Source organism: Citrus sinensis, chromosome 6 (genome assembly GCF_022201045.2).
Source record: "Citrus sinensis cultivar Valencia sweet orange chromosome 6, DVS_A1.0, whole genome shotgun sequence".
In the NCBI taxonomy this organism is placed as follows: Eukaryota; Viridiplantae; Streptophyta; class Magnoliopsida; order Sapindales; family Rutaceae; genus Citrus; species Citrus sinensis.
Window position 1 is genome coordinate 25,508,724 of NC_068561.1, and position 12,347 is coordinate 25,521,070.

General features: G+C 33.9%; 2 protein-coding genes across 2 annotated transcripts; both read left to right on the top strand.

Moving 5' to 3' along the window:
• Positions 1-1,396: 1,396 nt before the first annotated feature.
• On the top strand, positions 1,397-3,424 carry LOC102612989 (amino acid transporter AVT1I-like). The gene is made up of 3 exons (XM_006482536.4): positions 1,397-1,711; positions 1,866-2,473; positions 2,572-3,424. Exons 1-3 carry the CDS (start codon positions 1,537-1,539, stop codon positions 3,088-3,090), a joined length of 1,302 nt encoding a protein of 433 aa, XP_006482599.1. The 5' UTR covers positions 1,397-1,536; the 3' UTR covers positions 3,091-3,424.
• A 6,370-nt stretch (positions 3,425-9,794) lies between these two features.
• LOC102613290 (amino acid transporter AVT1I-like) lies at positions 9,795-12,165 on the top strand. Its single transcript, XM_006482537.4, has 3 exons — positions 9,795-10,148; positions 10,418-11,025; positions 11,116-12,165. Exons 1-3 carry the CDS (start codon positions 10,010-10,012, stop codon positions 11,632-11,634), a joined length of 1,266 nt encoding a protein of 421 aa, XP_006482600.1. The 5' UTR covers positions 9,795-10,009; the 3' UTR covers positions 11,635-12,165.
• Positions 12,166-12,347: the final 182 nt, after the last annotated feature.

Consider the following 12,347-nt stretch of genomic DNA (forward strand, 5'->3'; position numbering starts at 1 on the left):
GTTGAACATTGTCAATAAAAGTAGAGGTCACCTTTTTTTATGTATTAAATTATTTGGTATTTGAAGAATATATTGAGTCCTAATTAATTTAGATTTATTTTTTAATATATTAAATTATTTAGTATTCAAAGATTATATTGAGCTCCAATTAATCCAAATTTAAGTTGGATAGGACCATTAGAGCAGCAAAATTCTCTCAATAAATATTTAACATGATTGGATTCGTAAGTCTCGAATCGAAAATTTTAATTAAGTTAGAACAATCCTGTATCAATTTATCTAAAAACAAATATGACAGTCCTATATCAGTTTATCAATTTATTTTAGTTAAGAGTGGGTCCAGGTTACATTTTGAATAGGATAAACTGTAGGTTATACTTAGCCGGACCCCAATAAAAATCTAAAAGTAATTTAATACATCTCAATCTCCCACCTCAGGGCTCTCAAGCTTATTCGTACTTTTGACTCTTTATATACGATGACACGAAGCATTTTCATAATTACATTATACATGCAGTAGTCATATGGTGGGTTGAGTAGGGTTATGACCATAATATATCTGATGCATCAATGATAGATCGGCTTGAATAAAGAGAAATGTTTTACACTTGTTGGTCGCATGAAGATTTGTGTTGGGAGGGGGGGGGGGGGACCGATGGATTCTACTGCTTTCTTATACGTAACTAGTAGATTACACAAATGAGTGGATCAGATATATTGTACCCAGACCCCATTGTTGAGGCCACCCACTTTATTGATCAAACCTGCTCATATGTTTGCTCATGATTACCACCTTTAATGTGGACCATACTCTATTGTTGTCAGACAAGATGGTTAACCCATGAGGTATGAAATGAGACACATTGCGAATTTCCAAACAAACCGATTAGTCAGTGCTAAATTCATAAATCATGCTAACATACAACCCGCTAGTGGTTCAGTCTCTCAAAATATTTTGCCATACTTTTCAATTTTTTTATAAAAAAATATTCAAATTTAGTTTTTCATTGCACAATACATAAGTTGAGAAATGTATTAAAAATTTGCAGCTTGTAATAAAAAATTTAATTAAGGATTTGAAAAGAAAGAGAAGAAAGGAGTAGAGAGTGTAGCACACATTAGTTGTGTGATAACCCTGCCCAAATTCATGAGTCATGAGTATAGTTGCAGTATTAATGTACTAGTGAAATATCAATGGCTGCAAAGTGACATAATGGAAGAGGAAGTAATCAGGAAGAGGCCATTAGGGCTGCAACTCTACACGGCTCGGAGACCACAAGAGGACAACCCGTGCTGACACTTTTAAAATGTGATTCAAACTTTGACTTTACTTTACGTTACACGTTTCAAAGCTTTAGCAAAGCAACTATAAAATCCACTCAAGGCTCCAAAGTTGTGAATTAACTACCCCTCTTAAAAATATATATAAAGTCTCTCCCAAATCTTATTCCTTGACCTTATCTCTCTGTGTAGCGTCTTCGAACTTCATCTCTTCTCACATATTCAGTTACCCACACAAAGGTTTAAGCCTTAGCCATGTCTAATGATGATTCCTCATCTTTGGCTGTTCCTTTCCTTGTTGATGAGAAGCAACAAGGGCTTGGGAGCAAGCTTCAGGAAATAGAGTCAAATCATCTTCATTACGATGATTCAAGAACAACCAAAACCTCTGTCTTCAAAACTTGTTTCAATGGAGTCAATGCTTTGTCAGGTTCTACTTCTTAGCTTCTTAAAACAATCTTCATTATTAGTTAACTTTCTGATAAATCTGTTGTAGGACTCTATTATCTGTTTGTTTCTCTTATAATTAAAGTTCTTGGTCGAACGCTAAATTTTGTTGTATTGAATTGTTTGGCTACCTGCAGGAGTTGGAATTCTGTCAACCCCATATGCACTAGCATCAGGAGGATGGTTGAGCCTGATACTTCTGTTCTTCATCGCCGCAGTGACATTCTATTCGGGCTTGTTGATTAAAAGATGCATGGATGTGGATTCTAACATCAGAAGTTATCCTGATATAGGCGACCGAGCCTTTGGGCAGAAGGGGAGACTAATTGTTTCAGTTTTCATGAACATAGAGCTCTACTTGGTTGCCACCGGATTCTTGATCTTGGAAGGAGATAACTTGGAGAATCTTTTTCCAAACACCGCAATTGAACTTGGAGGATTCACACTTGGTGGAAAGCAATGCTTTGTTGTCATTATTGCTCTTATTATTCTGCCCACAGTTTGGCTTGACAATCTTAGCCTTCTTTCTTATGTATCTGCAAGTGGGGTTTTAGCTTCTGTGATCACACTTGGATCCATCGTTTGGACTGGTGCCTTTGATGGAGTTGGATTTCACCAGAAGGGAACACTTGTTAATTGGAAAGGAATCCCTTCTTCTATTAGCCTATATGCTTTTTGTTATTGTGCTCATCCTGTTTTCCCAACTCTGTACACTTCCATGAAGAAAAAACATCAATTCTCTTATGTAAGTGAAAAATTTTTACTTTTAATTCATTCAATTCGTTCATTAGAGCTTTCTAATACTCAGCTTATGCTTATCATACAACATTGTATTTATTGCAGGTCCTGCTTGTCTGCTTTTTCTTGTGCACATTCATCTATGCGTCAATGGCGATTTTCGGGTACATGATGTTTGGTTCTGAGGTTCAATCACAGATAACCTTAAATCTTCCAACTTCAAAACTGAGCTCAAGGTTGGCAATATACACCACCCTAGTTAATCCAATTACAAAGTACGCATTGATGGTCACACCAATTGTGAACGCCATCAAAATGCGGGCTTCAACTCAATACAGTAAGAGGCCATACAGCCTCCTAATCAGTACTCCCTTGGTAATAAGCACTGTGATTGTAGCCCTTGTAGTCCCTTTCTTCGGGTATCTCATGACGCTGGTGGGAGCGTTTTTGAGTGTCACAGCTTCAGTTATACTACCCTGCTTATGCTATCTCAAGATTTCAGGGGCCTACCGCAGATATGGCATTGAAATGATAGCCATTCTCGGCATTGTTTCAATAGGTTTTATAGTTGCAGCAATTGGTACCTATGTATCGCTTGTACAAATAATTCAGCACTATTTGTAAGAGTTTATATTTGTGCCTGGTGAAGACTAGACTGCAAAGGACTCCAAGCTACCACCACTACTGAGGCAAGCATCAGGTTCTTCAGAAACCACTAAGCTTGAGAGGAGGATGTTGATAACACTCTGATCATCCCAATGAACTGACAGAACCAATGCAGCATCTTTTAATAATGCTGCTTATGCATGCTTGCTGTGTTGATAGCTGATTCTGCAGATGTGCTCGAAGAGCAGTACCAAAAGAGCTGGCTAGCTAGAACATGTAATAATCTAATGTCATATCTTTGATGGAATAAGTACATTGTTGAATGGAGAGCATGTCTTAGGGAATTAATTAACCATCTTGCTCGCGAGAACATCAAGAAACTATTTGTTTGTTTTGTTTTTATATTTATAGTTATAGTTTTTTTTTTTCTTTGAGCGCGTAGTAAAAGTTTTAATCAAATTCAATCGAAGATATATATATATATATTTTTTATGGAGACAAAATTATAATAAAATAGCTTAGATACATATGTATAGGGGTGGATGTAGTAAATGACCAGTGGGGGCTGTAGCTCCGCTTGACTACAAAAAAAAATTTAAGAATAAAATTGAGCCTATAAATTTAAGATTTCTAATTAGTCCCTATTAAATCTTTTAAAATTGATCTTATAAATTTATAAACTCACAAAATTTAAAGTTTAACTTTTAGAATTATAAAAGCCTATACTATAATTAAAAATAATGATAGGTCATCATCACAAACATTTTTCTATTCTTGAAAATACGTTGAAAACACTTATAAATGTATTAACAAATATTTTATGCATTCAAAGTTTTAATTTTAAAATTTTACTATTATATAATTTAGCCCTCGATAAATTATTTTTTTAGATCCGCCACTGTATACGTAAGAACATATATATCTAAAAGATTAGTAGATTTCGCCTAAATATCAAAGAAAGCCTAAAAGGCAAACTCTTCTTAAATCCAAAATTGCACGTAAGTGGTAATAAATGCACCATACGAAGTGAAGAAATGGGCCAGTGAATAGGTAATAAGTAGAGATGCGCAACGGGCCGGGCCGGTAAGGAAAGTCCACGTGAGTTCGTGTTCGTGCCTTGCCATACCTATCATGTACTTTATGTCATTATGTGTTTTTTTTTTCTTAGGCCCTCATGCCATGGGCTGCACCGTGTGGCGCCATGCAAAGCACAATAAGCAAGCCAAGTTATTGGCGATCCTATATACTTTTTTTAAGTTTATGTGCCTTTAGTAAAATTCAATAAAATTAAAAGTTTACAAGTCAAATCCATATTTAATAATAATAAGAAAATGTAATACTAACTACTAAATTAGATATTACGATATTTTAGAATTCTTTTATAGTACTTAACAATAACAACAACAATAATAAATTTTTCTTAAAGATTAAGTTAATTGTCAACTTGGGCTTATGTAGCGTCATAAATCTTAGTTTAGAATAACATTAATATATAATTTTATAAAATTATAATATTTATAATTTTATTATATTGTCTATTCATTTAATAAATTATAAACAAAAAACAATTAGAGTTTTTTTTTTAAACTAAGAATTAAATGAACTTAGAAAACGTACACTAATAAAATATATTGAAAGATTCAATTTCAAGTTATTTATAAAATTATAAAATATTAAACTTATTTTCTTTAAAAAATGAAACGTACTTATTGCATGTTTTTTCATGTGTCATGCTTTAGTCTATCTCTAATCATGTCGTGCTTTTAAGGCATGCTTGCCTAAAATTCTAAATCCAGCCCAGACTAAGTGCGTGCAGTGTTGTGCTGCGTGCTCTACCAAAACGTACTCTTATTATATCGTGCCTGTGCTGGCCCATGAGCCCCTGACACGTTTAAAATATTTAGTAATAAAAACCTTTTAAAAAATGGGAGTCTTTAGTGATTTATACTAATAAAATGTGTTTTATAGGTTAGAATAATTTCAACTATAATGAAGATGTATACCTAAGTAAAAGATTTAAATATCAATGAGATCATGAAACGATAGTGACAAAGTAAAGATAAAGCTCTTACAAAATGAGAGATAAGTAACTATGTCATTATTAATATGAAGAAAAATTTAAACGATTTTCCCCTCCCTCAATGATGGAGGGCTTGAAAATTTGAAGTGCCTGCGGACTGCGGCTAAGGTTGATAGAGAGAGGGGGAAAAATATTATAATAATGATAATAATAATTAGTTGTTTAATTTGAAATTCTCTATCCAATCCAAATACAGTATTCAAGGTTGGCAACAACAACTGGTAGCAATTATTATAATTGTTTCACAATCTACATGTAATTGTAAATAACGGTCATTGTCATCTTCTGTTAAATAATTACTTTAGTAAGTGAAGGAAAGAGGATAGAGGCCAACCAAAAATATAGCACACATACTTGAAGGTGTGAAGGCGTGGAAGAAAAGAATAGGATTTTTATTGGTGATGATATATTAAGGTGGTGTTTATTTTTTAACTTAATGACTTAAAGTGATTTAACTTAATTAATTAAGTTAATTAGAGGTGTTTGTTTTTATACCTTAAAGAGCCTTTTTAGATAATTTTAACTTAATAAAATAAGCCAATTTTTTTGGCTTTTTACTTAATGGAGACATCTGAATTAAGTCAATTACTTTCTAATGTCAAAAATGTCCCTGCTTTATAATTTATTTTTCATATCTATCCCAAAACTCACCCATAGACATTTTCCCCCACATAATAATCTCATAATTATTTTTTTAGCCATCACGGAATCCCTCTTCACTTTGTTATCAACTCCTCAAGTATGGAAGATCAAAATTACATGCGACAACTTCAAGATGAAATGGTAAATCAACTGTTTCAAGCATCTTATTAGTTTTTTCTTTCTTATATTATATACGATAAAATTAAAATTTATGATATTTTATATATTAAAATTCCAAAATCATTATATATTCACCTGAATATAGTTTTACTTATAAATGTTAAAATATTGTGATATTTAATATATTATTTATTTGACATTCAAATTTAATAAGGATACAAATGTAAAAATACATATTTTCAGTTTTTTAAGTTGAAAAAAAAATAACTTAATAATTATTTTTCGAGATTCAGATAAAAAACAAACATGTTATTCAGATCTATTCAAAATTCAGACTAGTTAAGGTCTATTCAGATTTCATGTTAAAAAACAAACGCCACCTAAGTCATTATCATCTTTTTTATGTTCTTAATTCCAGTTAAACTCTTTAATGTCAAAGAAATATAGTCAAACTGATTAAGAGAAATCACTGGAGATTAGTTTCTTAATTGTCCTACAAGCGATTGTTACGTGCTTTATATTTTTCTGTTCTCTCTCTCTCTATATTGAATAATTTCGTTAGGATGAGGCGATATTATTAAATATTTTTTTTTAAAAAAAATTGTATTGAATCAGGGGTATTATATGGTGCAATTAAAGAATTTGAAAACTAGAGCGAAAATTAGGAACAAAATGAAACGTGTAACTGTTAATAATGACCTATTTTACAACTTCAATTACGTATGAAGTGACACTTCTTTTTCACCTAAGATTTTTTTAATTAAAAAATACTTAAAATAATGATACTAATAATGATACTACACAGAAATTTGTGACACTAATTACATAATTGAGAGTCATTTATTCATTTGCTGTTAACTTTTTTAACAAGATCGTATGATATAATTATATGTGAGATACAAAATTGACACGCTAGCTACAACAATCAATCTATTAATTTTTTTTTTGTTTGTTAAAATTAATTTAATTAGTTTCTACTTCTTCTTACTTGTTGCATTCTAAATTTGTTTGAATTTTGAATTACATTAGACAAAAATATTGTATATTGTCTTTCCGTTTTTAGAAGAATTTTTTTTTTCCTTTTAATAATGAAAAAAAAACGTATGACTATTTCTTCCTGACCTGATAATTCTCCGACTGGTCGCTGCAAAACATAACAAAGATTTATCATGAATAAAATTACAACTCAATGTTACCAGTTGTATTATATTCCATGCAAACTTGTAAACTGAAAAATCCAGCCATACTACACGTTTAATTTTTTTCCGGATTCTACAAATGAAATACTAAAGAAATAAAATAAATTTGTGTCTACCCATATATGGCAGGCCCATTAAATTTAGAATTGTTGAATCTGGTCTGTCAATATCGATCTCTGATCTCTCTTCTCTAGATCCAACGGAGAATAATCAAAGCAACAAAACAATAATAGATGGATAATTCTTCACTACTCATTGTTCCTGATATTACAGCTCACGCGGAATAAAATAATATTGAGGGAGGCAGAAGATTCCTTAACGACTCAAAATAATTCTGAAGGCAACCCTACCGCCACTACTTCCGTTTTCAAAACATGTTTCAATGGATTCAATGCTTTGTTAGGTTCTTTTCTTTTCTGTTCTTGTCATTCTCTGTCCATCCGCTTGCTTGCTTAACACAAATACAATATGATTTACGTCTATTTGACATTTTTTCCTCATAGATCACGTGGAAAATAAAATTTTTAAAATTTAGATAAACTCACAACTCATCAGTAACACTCAATTTCTCAATCGCCGTTTTTAAATGGACCCAAAGTACATTGAGTGGCATAAGATTTTCAAAGTTTAAATTAAGATAGAATCCTAATCTATACAGATCCTTCTTAATATATTTGAAAAGGTTACAATTTATACATATTTGGAAAAATAAGAGATATTAAATATGTAATTTTGTGTTGTATCAAAATAGGTTTTTAAAAGATCCCCGATAATTGTAATGTCAATAATTCAAAAAAGGAAAAAAAAATACTAGCCGTGTGTTATATCCGATGATCTAATTTAATAAAATCCTTTAATTTGAAATGAGAAAACTGAAACTAGGAGAGGATTTTAACTTTCTTAAATTGTTTTGCACTATAAAAGAAAAAGATTTTAAATAGTTGCAAAAGCATTTCACGAAATTATAATATAAAAAACCAAAGTCAAGAACAGAAAACTATAGAAGCAACCCGAAAGCAGCGTCGCGTTGAAATCAAACGGTCCCACTTGATCTTGAACAGATCAAAAGTGGTCCTGATATTTATGTTATTGGCTGCTTCTCCATGACTCAAATAAAGTATGATTGTTATCCTTGAAACCAAAAGAACATTTAATGCAAGTTTTGGTAATAGCGCAGCACAAGTGCACAAGTATTGGGTTATTAGACACAGCTTTTAGGCGGACGGACCTTAGCCACATCCGTGTGCGACATAATCAAATTTGTTGGAAGATTATAGGCGATTGCCTTGTTTACAAGTATCCGAGTTGTTGCAAACATCTCTCTCTCTCTCTCTCTCTCTATATATATATATTTAAAAAAAAGCAAGTACTCAAATGCACACATGCTTCATGCGGCCATTGAAATTATATATAATAAGGCAGGTTTGATACTTGATATCCCGTTGATGTTTATGAGAATCCTTGATTGATTAGCGTGAATGGTTCTGGAATGGTATTATTGAGATCTTTATAGCACAATTATTCTTAGGGGACTTTAGAAGTTAAATAATTTTTAATAGCAGGCATGGATGGACTAGCACGCATCACCATACTAAAAAAAAATGCTAATATGTTGAAATTTCTATCAAGTATGTTCTGTCTGCTGTTTCTGAAAAAATCCTTGTGTTAAAGATATAATTAAAATCTTCTAAAACATCTCAGCCGCCCATTTTACCTTTGAACTTTCTAATGCTCACCTATATCGTCCGCATGCTTAATTGCGTGACTCGTTTGGTCATCATCTTTATCGACAAGCTGTTTGCGAGTTCATATTATTTTATGTTTTATGATGTTGATAGTGCGGGCAAGGTGAAGAGTAGCAACCCCAGCCGGATTTTCGTGGTAAACCAATAAAAAGCTTCCATTCCGACATTCAAAACATGGCTGCCGTGCGCGCACGTAGAAGTGAAGAGTACTAGCTACAAATCGAATGGAAAATACCTCGCATCAGCTGAAATCGAAAACTAGGCTATCAGTTAATATAAGATTGAGTGTTGATTGCAATGTGAATGACTTGCAGATGAATATGGTCTTGAGTGGCGGTGATAGACAGACAATATGAGTGACTTGGATTTGTATAGAATATTAAAGCTAGAGCCTTGGCTGACCTACGAATTGGCAAAAACTATTTTATTAAATGACAAAAATGAATAAAAAACATCTCATATTAGAAAACTATATACATGTATAGAGAGAGGCTATAATTATTTATTCATGTACCCATCACATGGTCAAAATTTCAATGATTTGCATTAGAATAAAGTAGCAATGGCGTCTCTATTAATTCACTTGAAGATAGATGCCATAATCCAGGGGAGCTGGCTAAGTTACAGATTCTGTAACATACAGATCCAACTTAGCCAGCTCCTGATTGGTTAGCTAGCTACCAAACAAAAACAATTGAATGCTTTTTCTCCATATGCAGGACAGGTGTGGTGCATGCATTGGGTGCGTATGTTACAGAATCTGTAAGGTAGACAGGTCCTAATCCAGGAGGAAGTAGAAAGTAACTCAGAAAACTGTCAAAACAGATTCCCCATAAGGAAGCTTTTGTATTGTAGCATTAGGACAATAAATGCTGACACCATTTTTTTTTTTTTAATTTTGCTGGCACCTTTAAAACTTAAGATGTGTCTTTAGCTTCAATTTAAACTTTGACACCTTCGCATTGCATTACAGCACGTTACAAAGCTTAGCCGAAGAAGCTATAAAAACTACTCAAAATTCCAAGATCTACCAACTAATCTACTCTTTAAATTAGCAAGTCTCTCACTGGATTCTTACTCTTTCTCTTTTTGTAGCACCTTTGAACTTCATCTCTTCTTCCTCACATACTCACTCACACTAAGCCTTAGCCATGTTTAATGATGATGCCTCCAATTTGGATGTGCCCTTCCTCGTTGATGAGGAAGCAAATCATCTTGGTAATGATGATTCAAGAACAAGCAAAACCTCTTTCTTCAAAACTTGTTTCAATGGAGTCAATGCTTTGTCAGGTTCTACTTCTAAGCTTCTTCTTAAAACAATCAAAATCAGTTGAATATATTGATTGAACTGTCAGACAAATCTGTTGTAGCATTCTATTATCTGTTTAGTTCACTGATTGAAATTGTTTTTTGAATTATTTTTTTTCTCGAGTACCAAAGAAGAACAATGAGCATATATATTAGCTAGGAGTTCAATTAGCATCATTCCATATGCTTATTCTTCACATTTAAGCAAGCACTGTGGTTCACTAACTAATTTTCAATTATTTTGGTACCAGGAGTTGGGATCCTGTCAACCCCATATGCACTAGCATCAGGGGGATGGTTGAGCTTGCTACTTCTGTTCCTTATCGCCGCAGCAACATTCTATTCAGGCTTGTTGATTAAAAGATGCATGGATCTGGATTCTAACATCAAAAGTTATCCCGATATAGGCGACCGGGCATTTGGGAGGAATGGGAGACTAATTGTTTCAATTTTCATGAACATAGAGCTCTACTTGGTTGCCACCGGATTCCTGATACTTGAAGGAGATAACTTAGAGAATTTGTTTCCAAACTTTGCAATTGAAGTTGGAGGATTGACAATTGGTGCCAAGCAAAGCTTTGTTGTTATCATTGCCCTTATTATTCTGCCCACAGTTTGGTTGGACAATCTCAGCCTTCTTTCTTATGTTTCAGCAAGTGGGGTTTTAGCTTCTATTATCACACTTGGATCAATTTTTTCTACTGGTGCCTTTGATGGAGTTGGGTTTCATCGAAAGGGAACACTTGTTAATTGGAAAGGAATCCCTACTTCTATTAGCTTATATGCTTTTTGTTACTGTGCTCATCCTGTTTTCCCAACTCTGTATACTTCCATGAAGAAAAAACATCAGTTCTCTCATGTAAGTAAAAGTTTGTTTCTGTTTCATTTCATTCTTTAGAGCTTTGTAATGCTGTACTTGTGCTTATGACATAACATTGTGTTATTGCAGGTCCTGCTTGTCTGCTTTTTCTTGTGTACATTCATTTATGCATCAATGGCAGTTTTTGGGTACTTGATGTTCGGTTCTGAGGTTCAATCACAGATAACTTTAAATCTACCAACCACAAAATTGAGCTCAAGAGTGGCAATATACACCACTCTGGTAAATCCCATTGCCAAATATGCATTGATGGTTACACCAGTTGTGAATACTATCAAAATGCGGTTTTCAACTCAGTACAGTAAGAGGCCATATAGCCTCCTAATCAGCACCGGCTTTGTAATAAGCACGGTGATTGTAGCCCTTGTTGTCCCTTTTTTCGGCTACCTCATGGCACTGGTTGGAGCATTTTTGAGTATGACGGCTTCAGTTATACTACCCTGCTTATGTTATCTGAAGATTTCAGGTGCATACCGTAGACATGGCTGTGAAATGATGGCCATTCTTGGCATTGTATCATTGGCTGTTTTGATAGCAGTAGTTGGTACTTATGTATCTCTTGTGCAAATAATCGGACACTATGTATAAAAACGTTAAACTTCTAGTGTTCCTGGTTGGTCCGTCCAAGCTTATACTCTAGCACCATATCAATCAAACTCGGCAAGTTTGTCTTGACGGTGACTCCGTACCAGTACCGACGCCTTTCCTTTTGTAGACGGCTAAATGATTTCGTAGTAAGAATTGTGCCTGCCATCCAATTCGTGACGTTTCACACCGGGGGAACAATTCTTTGAGGCCAAGCAACGACCCCAACAGTTTGGAATGTATCCCTTATTTCATTTTCATTTTTGAATCTACCTTGGGAACAGAAGAATGAGCTCGCTTTGGCTCAGACAACCATATCCATACTGGCGCGCTCCTTCTTCGAACCTTTTGGTATGTATTGCCCTATTCACATATCTAGGCAGGACCACTTCAGCTATACCGTAGATATGGCTGTGAAATGATGGCCATTCTTGGCATTGTATCATTGGCTGTTTTCATAGCAGTAGTAGGTACTTATGTATCTCTTGTGCAAATAATCGGACACTATGTATAAAAACGTTAAACTTCTAGTTCTGTTACAGTAACCAATCAACTTTGTCCTTCAATTCTCAAACGTTACGAAGGCTACTCCAAACACCCACCAACACCACCCCCCCACACCCACCCCCCCCCCCCCCCCACCAAAAAAAAAAAAGAAAAAACAAATTGGATCCTCAGCCACTGACTTTAATGAACTTGAACTTGCACATGAAGCT

Excerpts from the sequence above, each read along its gene's own strand:
- LOC102612989 (XM_006482536.4), top strand. The coding sequence starts at position 1,537 with ATGTCTAATGATGATTCCTCATCTTTGGCTGTTCCTTTCCTTGTTGAT. Across the intron at positions 1,712-1,865 it reads TGGAGTCAATGCTTTGTCAG|GAGTTGGAATTCTGTCAACC; the intron begins GTTCTACTTCTT and ends GGCTACCTGCAG. Across the intron at positions 2,474-2,571 it reads AAAAACATCAATTCTCTTAT|GTCCTGCTTGTCTGCTTTTT; the intron begins GTAAGTGAAAAA and ends TATTTATTGCAG.
- LOC102613290 (XM_006482537.4), top strand. The coding sequence starts at position 10,010 with ATGTTTAATGATGATGCCTCCAATTTGGATGTGCCCTTCCTCGTTGAT. Across the intron at positions 10,149-10,417 it reads TGGAGTCAATGCTTTGTCAG|GAGTTGGGATCCTGTCAACC; the intron begins GTTCTACTTCTA and ends TTTTGGTACCAG. Across the intron at positions 11,026-11,115 it reads AAAAACATCAGTTCTCTCAT|GTCCTGCTTGTCTGCTTTTT; the intron begins GTAAGTAAAAGT and ends GTGTTATTGCAG.